The 8,122-nt window shown below is 28.9% G+C and overlaps 1 protein-coding gene across 1 annotated transcript; it reads left to right on the forward strand.

Moving 5' to 3' along the window:
- Nucleotides 1–5,092: 5,092 nt before the first annotated feature.
- Nucleotides 5,093–6,844, forward strand: LOC114166578 (60S ribosomal protein L34-like). Its single transcript, XM_028051329.1, has 4 exons — nt 5,093–5,325; nt 5,443–5,522; nt 6,286–6,395; nt 6,504–6,844. The coding sequence occupies exons 1-4, from the start codon at nt 5,247–5,249 to the stop codon at nt 6,595–6,597; spliced, it is 363 nt and encodes a 120-aa protein (XP_027907130.1). The 5' UTR covers nt 5,093–5,246; the 3' UTR covers nt 6,598–6,844.
- The last annotated feature ends 1,278 nt before the right edge of the window (nt 6,845–8,122 follow it).

The raw sequence follows: 8,122 nt of genomic DNA on the forward strand, positions 1-8,122 counted from the left end.
TTTAAGTTTATTTGACTTTTCTTATATTGTTGTAGTAGAATATTATGAGGTTTTAAATTAAATTCTAGTTTTGGAGAGTATGAGTGTACTTTGGTTGAGGTTTTAGAGTATTATTTATGTGTTGTAAGATTTTTTAAATAATATTATTCTTGATTGTGGTTTTTCTCTCTAAATTGGAGTTTCCACATTTTAATCTTATATTGAGTGTGGTGTTATTATTTATATACTTGTAAGGTGATTTTGTAAGAAAAATGGGTGTGTTTTTCCCAACGCAATAAAATAATTTTGGTTAAATTATATTTTTGGTTCTAATTTTCGTAGCAAAATATCAATTTGGTCCCTCTATTTTTTTTATCTCAATTTGGTCTCTATTTTGGAAAATTTGATGCAATCAAGTCCTTTCTATCAGTGATATAGTAACAACGTTAAATGTGATGTCACATGTCACTTCCTGAATTTTTTGAAATTTTTTAAAAGTTATAAATAAATTAAAATATAAATATAAATATAATTTTAATTAAATTTAACCTAATAAAATATAAGTTAAATTTAGTTTTAATTAAATTTAACTTAATAAAATATAAATTTATTTTTATTTTTATTTTTTTGCTAGTAACGGATACTCACCAATACGAGTAGTATGATACCTACACTCGACCCATTTATAAACAGGTATTAAAATATTCACTATCCACAAATACTAACATTCCGTCATGAATTTTATATATGGATACCCGCGAACATAAGTATTTTTATCATCTCTAATCACAAAACATATTTTTTTTATCAAATATAATTGTTTTTAAGAAAAGTTATTTTAATTAGGTGCATAAATGTTCAAATTATCATTCCCAATAATTGAACTTCCTTTTGGACATTGAAATCGAATTATAGCATTGCCATTTATAATTTTTTCAACAACCACTCTTGTCAAATTATCATACCTGTCTACGATTATGTTATGATTAATTTTTTTTATAAGAAAGTCATCATTAACAAAGAAAATTTATTCTCAATTTTTAATTAAATAATTATTATTTATATTGTGGTTGGAGTGTTACATTGTGTATTTTATAAGAGAAATCATTACATGATGTTACTCATATGTCTTGATGTAGTCGAGGATGTAAAGATAAATGGAAGAGTTTCAAATTTAGCTCACGTATATGGATATGCAATAAAGAGAAAAATATTGAGGAATGTGTATTATTGATGAAGTATAAAAGTCTATTTTGGTAATTATGTAAGGATATGTCGTAAATGTTAGACACATGATGATAATTTTCATGTTCCTCAAACATCTTTGATCGTCTTGGCTATACCATGACCATTCACAATTTGGGATATGGATGTGATTGGCCCAATTAATCTTAAGGCATGAAATGGACATTCGATTATCATTGATTACTTCACCTAATAGATCGGAGTGAAATCATATGTCAATGTGACAAATAATATAGTGATCAAGTTCATTAATAAAAATATAATGGCATTACGTGCCAAGTAAGATAATTTCAAACAATGAAAACAATTTGTACAACAAAATGATAAAATAGTTGTGATGATTTTAAGATTTAACATCATAATTTTTCACCGTATCACTTAAAGATGAATGAGGTAGTGGAAGCAACAAATAACAACATTAAGAAGATTATCCAAAAGATGGTGATAATGCATAGTGATTGACATGAGATTCTTCCTTTAACGTTACATGACGGTTGTACTTTTGTTTGTACTTCTATTGGGAAAACTTCACATCCTTAACCTAGGGTTTGGATGAAGGATTTCAACAATTTCAATATATAGAAATTGAATTACCTGCAATTGAATTTTCTTCATTTCTTAAATAATTAGTTTGGATGAAGTAGTTGAAAATTTTCAATTTCAATTTTCTTATTTGGATAAAGCAATTTTATTTTTATTTTACGGTGAACTCAATTATACCTTTGAGTCTATCTTAGCTTAGCTCGACCTTCAATTCGGTACGATTCGTCTTGATTTTTGGTTCAAGTCGACCTTCGGCTTGTGTTGGGACGGTTCGACCCTAGGTCTAGGACGACTTGACTCAACTTTTGGCCTAACTCGACTTGACCTTTGGCCCAACTCGACTTTCGATTGGGACCGACTTGACTCAACCCTCGGCCTAGCTCGACCTAACTAGACCTTTGATCTGACCTGGCTCGACCTTTGGTCTAACCTGACCAAGCTCAACCTTTGGCCTGACCCAACTCGGCTCGACCTTCGGTTTGGCCTGGTCCGACTTGACCTTCGTCTAACTCGACATTTGGTCCAACTCGGCTCGACCCGACTCAACCTTTGACCTAACTCGACCTTCGGCACGACCCAACTCAACTTTTTGGATCTGTAGACTTCTATTGTCCTAACCAATGAGCAATTCTACAACTTGGAGAATCTCAATTTCATTTTTTTTAATTTCCTCATCCAAACATATCATTTTTCTTCAAATAATTTCAAATTTTTTAAATAAATGAATTGTCCTCTTAAATTGACTCAACCAAACACACTATTAGTGTATAAGATGGTGGAATTACTCCATGTGAAAATAGAAATTCCTTCTTTAAATGTGTTAGAAGAGAATAACCTTGAGGAGATCAAATAGATCTAGACTCATTTGGATCGATTGTCATTGAATAAAGAAATTGATTACTCAATGTTATGGATATTTGTATCAGAAGAGGTTAAAAAGATTACACTATGAGAAGTTTTGTCATCAATAATTTCATGAAGAAGTTTTGCTTCCTTAAAAGATCTTTCCAACATAAAAAGATTAAATAGGAAAATGGATTCTTAATTTTGAAAGAATACACGTAAATAAAACCTTTTTCAAGAGAAATCTTAATCCTTAAAACTCTCGATAACAAAGACTTATCGCTCTCAAAAAACTTTATACTATTAAGATGTATAATGAATGAAAAAAGATATCAAAATAGATATCATCCAAATAATTGACACTTTTTTAGCCATGAATACCAAATTAAAATAACAAAACTATCAAAATAGATATCATCCGAATAATTAAATATTTTTGTCATTTTTGCTAATGTAATCATTATTTCAATTTCAAATAATTAATATTATAATTTTATTTTAGGAACAATCTTATTATCTTAATTCATCATTTTATATATCAATAATAAAATATGACATAATATTTAAAATGCATAATAATTACTTTTAATCATGGGAGTTTTGATAATTCTACGATTTTTTTATAGGAGTAATAATTTATTGCTTACTTAAGAACTTAATAACATTCAATAATTAATATATATATATATATATATATATATATGGTTAAAATACTCCGTTGGTCCTCGTTTTTGTAGCAAAATCTCAATTTGGTCCTCGTATTTTTATTAGTCTCAATTAGGTCCTCATTTTTGTAAATTAGTATCAATTAGGTCCTTTCCGTTAGTAGAGAACTAACACCGTTAAGTAGGTGCCACGTGTCAGCTTCTCGTTTTTTTGAATTTTTTTGAATTTTTTATTTTTTTTTTAATTTTTTTTTTAAATTTTTTTAAGAAAATATTTATGCCACGTGTCAAGTTTGTAGTGTGCCACGTATCAATCTAATATGGTGACACATGTCAAATTATTGTATGAATCTCAATTTAGTCCTCATATTTGTTAATTTGATTTGATTTCAGTCCCAAATTTTTTTAAAATAATTTTAATTTCATGTGCTCCAAATTTAGAACAAATTTAATTTTTTTATAAATGTAATGATGATACTTTTATTACAAGTGATATTTCTATTACATATTTTTAGCAACATTTAATTTATTTAAATTTATATTTTACATTAAACTTTATTTAAATTTTATTTTAAAATTATAAATATATAGATTAATAAATTTATATTCGAAATATTTGTATAATATTCAATATCAACAATATTTTAGAGTTGGCTTAAAAATAACAATTTTATAAATTCAAATGTAAAATTTTTAAATAATTTTATAAAAAATTAAATAAATATATTTAAAATTTTAATATTAAATATAATTCATATAATTAAAATATTTAATAAAAATATCAATTTTAATAAAAATAATCATAACATTATATAAAAGTAAAATTTGGTCTAAATTTGGAGTGCCTAAAATTGAAATTTTTTTAAAAAAATTGGGACTTAAATCAAATCAATTTAACAAATATGAGGACAAAATTGAGATTCATACATTAATTTGACACGTGTCACCATATTAGATTGACACGTGGCGCACTACAGAAGTGATACATGGCATAAATATTTTAAAAAAAAATTCAAAAAAATTCAAAAAAAATTCAAAAAAATTCAAAAAATTCAAAAAAACGAGAAGGTGACACGTGGCACCTACTTAACGGTGTTAGTTATCTACTAACGGAAAGGACCTAATTGATACTAATTTACAAAAATGAGGACCTAATTGAGACTAATAAAAATACGAGGACGAAATTGAGATTCTGCAACAAAAATGAGGACCAACGAAGTATTTTAACCTATATATATATATATATATATATATATATTCTAATATTTTATTTTGATTGTATTATTCAATATTCTTTTTATCATTTGTATTACTATTATTTTTTTAAGTCTATATTTGTTTTTTAAATTCATCTTTAAATAATTTTTTTAAATTAAAATAATTATTTTATTAATTTAAAGTTTTTTTATTTGATTTTTTAAAATTAATTATTTTTAATTACGAAAATACCTATAAAATATATTTTTTTAAATTAAAGTAATTATTTTATTATTTTTACAGATTTTTTAGTTTATTTATTTTTAATTAATTTATTTAATTATAAAATACCTATAAAATAAATAAAAACTATTTATAATAAAATTATGAAATTTATTATATTCTTTTAATTTGATTTTATTTTCAATTAATTAACTTTTAATTACAAAAATACCTATAAAATAAATAAAAAACTATTTATAGTAAAATTATTAAATTTATTTTTATAATAATAATAATAATATTTTTATTACCTTTTATTATCATCTGTGTTTTTATCAGTAATTTTGCAATTATAATAGGTTATTATTTTTTCTTTTGGGATAGAAGAATTCATCGAACGGTGACGGATGACCTTGTCTTTAGAGCCGTTAGATGTAGGGCATCTAAACAGAAGCCCTCAATCCCCTTTTATAGCTTCTTGCGGCGCATCTTCTTCTTTCTTCGGAAAACCCTAAAAAAACAGACGCAGGAGCAGAGTGATCGAAGAAGAAGATGGTGCAGCGTCTCACCTATCGCAAGAGGCACAGTTATGCCACAAAGTCCAACCAACACAGGGTTGTCAAGACCCCTGGTAATTTTTCCCATTGGAACATTCATTCTTTGATTCTGCTTCCGATCCAAACCTTTTTGTTTCCGATTTCAATTCGATTCTAACGGGTCTGTGTTCGCTGTTGTTGATATAATGCAGGTGGGAAGCTCGTTTATCAGAGCACCAAGAAGAGGGCTAGCGGACCCAAGTGCCCCGTCACTGGCAAGAGGATCCAGGGGGTGTGCTTTCTTTTACCCTTTCAATTCCTTCTTTTTTATTGTGTTGTGTAGTTTTCAGTGTTCTGTTATTGGCTTAGTTTGTTTGACGTTATTTTTCTCTCTCTTCTCACATGTTACTTTGCGTCGGACTAGCTATAAACATTGTTAATGATGGCTTATTAGATTCAATCCAGGTGGTGTATATAATGAAACTTCGTGGGGCTAAACGACGAACTATTGGACATTAGTGCGTATAGGGGAGAAGGGTGGAACTTCTACTTGGTCATAGTTTGGATTTTTATTTGTGTTTAATTGGAGTCAAATAGTTCAGATTTATTGTTATTGTAATGTGATAGGTATTCAATGTTTGGCTTGGCCAGATGGGTTTATGTTCTTTATTGCTTTGAAAATGGTTTATAATAGAGTTTCACGTATATTATTTTTTACCTTCCAAGCCTGTGAACAGGGTTATGACTGTTTTAGGGCGTTTGAAACCTTGTAAGATTGGCTTGTGATGAATATTTTTTATTGTAATTTGGTTGATGAAATGTGGAATGATGTGTGGTTCAGTCTCAGTTTAGTTTGTTGGCATTCCGTGGATATATGATACAGACTGTTCTGTACGATGTATCTTATCCTTAGTGAATACTCTATTTAAGTATATCTCTAAGCATTGGATTACTAGGTGTTTTTTGTATTATAGAAGCATGTTATGTTTCTTGAGTTTTGATTAAATTGAATAAGCTTTTAGCTCTGAATTCTAAATTTTGCCTGATAATTGCAGATTCCACATTTGAGGCCTGCGGAATACAAGAGGTCAAGGCTACCTAGAAACCGTAGGACTGTAAACCGTGCATATGGTGGAGTTTTGTCTGGAAGTGCTGTCAGGGAGAGGTTTGTCTTCACTTTTAACAGCTAGTTATATTTATAATAACTTTTTTGATTTAATTGTTTGGTCTGAGTTAGCTTATAACTTGCTTATATTTGTCTCTGGTTCAACAGGATTATCCGAGCTTTCTTAGTTGAGGAGCAGAAGATTGTGAAGAAGGTCTTGAAGATCCAGAAGGCCAAGGAAAAGCAGGCCTTGAAGGGTTAAATTTGGACAGCAAAACGAGACACATCTTTTTGGAGGGCTGTTAGGTTTGAGTGGTTATAGTAAATCACAAGTTTTATTAGAGATGTTAATTGTGCTTTTATTATTTGGTTTGATTTGAACTCATTCTAGAGCTATTGTTAACTTCGTCGACAATGCCATTGTGATACAGTTTTGTTTGTCTCAAATTTTCTCTTGATGGTTTATGTTTACCATGTTTCTGCAATAGGACTACGAAATTCTACTCGAATTGTGATATATCTCAATTCTGACTGCATATCCGGTTGTAGTCATCTAGATGCTTAATTTTTGCTAGCAACAATAGCAAACAATATTTCCATGATGTTCGTAATCGGTGGAAGTTCGTGTTGCAGTTTGTTGGATTAGCAGCATTTATGCATGTTAATTATTTAGAAATAGTTATCTTAAGGTCTATTGGAAAGATAAAAAAAATTCTTTAAAATTAGTATCTGTTGGCTTGTTGAACCTGAACATGTGTCAAGACTATTGGATCTATATATAGGTAACCGTTGTTTCATCAATTTATACAAAAATAAATAATTAAAAAAAGAAAGACAAGGATTTCTTAAAAAAAATATCTATCACAAATGATGGGTTTAATGTAAAAAAAGTTGTTCAAGTGTTCGAGATCCATCTCACGTCACTTAGATTTTTCACATGTTGTCTTACATTTTTCGCATGATCCAATCCATGTGGTCACCGTCTTTGTCACTTAATATGAGTTGATTTCTTGACATACATTAAAATGAAAAGGTGAATCATCAGCAACTATGCTATCATAGTGTAAAAAAAGTAGTCACTTGAACCTCACCACGAACTTGGTAAACTTTTGAATGAAGGTAACTAGTATGCTGATAATAATGAGTTTTTGTAGTAATTTTTCCAATCTTTTCATGAAGTAAAAATTATAACATTGTTGTCTTGTAAATTGGTAAGAGCAACTGAGGCTGTTGCTTCTTACACCCCGTCAAATTTTAAATCCACCCATCAGGAAGCTTTCCAGAAACTTTTTGTTTTTGGTAATTCAAGGGGAAGATTGCTTCTCAGAAAAAAAAACCCAATCACTTACTAAGGCATAAAGGCCTAATCAGAATGTAAGTGTATGTGTATTTTGGGGGCTTCTCCTTACACCTCCAAAAACTTCTACTGCACCCCCAAATATTAATTGCGCAGTCCATTTTACCCTTTTTGACTCACCTCTGTCTTAAGTAGGTAAAAGTAATTAAAATAGTTACTGCGTTAGGTGTTTCGACATCCGATTCTGCCCAAAAACAGATTTAAAAATCCGGTTCAAAAATTAAACGGATTTTGACATCCGATTTTCCAGAAAACAAATTTGTACACATTCACCGGCTTTCGACATCCGGTTGCCGAAAACGGATTTAGAAATCCGCTTCACAAATTAAACGAATTTCGATATCCGGTTTTCATGAAAACGGTTCAATTGTTAAATTTTAAAATTGTTTATATTTTTTGTGATTCATTATATATTTTATTTAATTTATAT

Source organism: Vigna unguiculata, chromosome 2, assembly GCF_004118075.2.
Source record: "Vigna unguiculata cultivar IT97K-499-35 chromosome 2, ASM411807v1, whole genome shotgun sequence".
Classification (NCBI taxonomy): Eukaryota; Viridiplantae; Streptophyta; class Magnoliopsida; order Fabales; family Fabaceae; genus Vigna; species Vigna unguiculata.

What these genes read in the sequence shown, in the direction of transcription:
- LOC114166578 (XM_028051329.1), top strand. Translation starts at nt 5,247, where the DNA reads ATGGTGCAGCGTCTCACCTATCGCAAGAGGCACAGTTATGCCACAAAG. An exon ending in CAGGGTTGTCAAGACCCCTG is followed by an intron (nt 5,326 to 5,442) that starts GTAATTTTTCCC and finishes GATATAATGCAG; the next exon opens with GTGGGAAGCTCGTTTATCAG. An exon ending in CTGGCAAGAGGATCCAGGGG is followed by an intron (nt 5,523 to 6,285) that starts GTGTGCTTTCTT and finishes TGATAATTGCAG; the next exon opens with ATTCCACATTTGAGGCCTGC.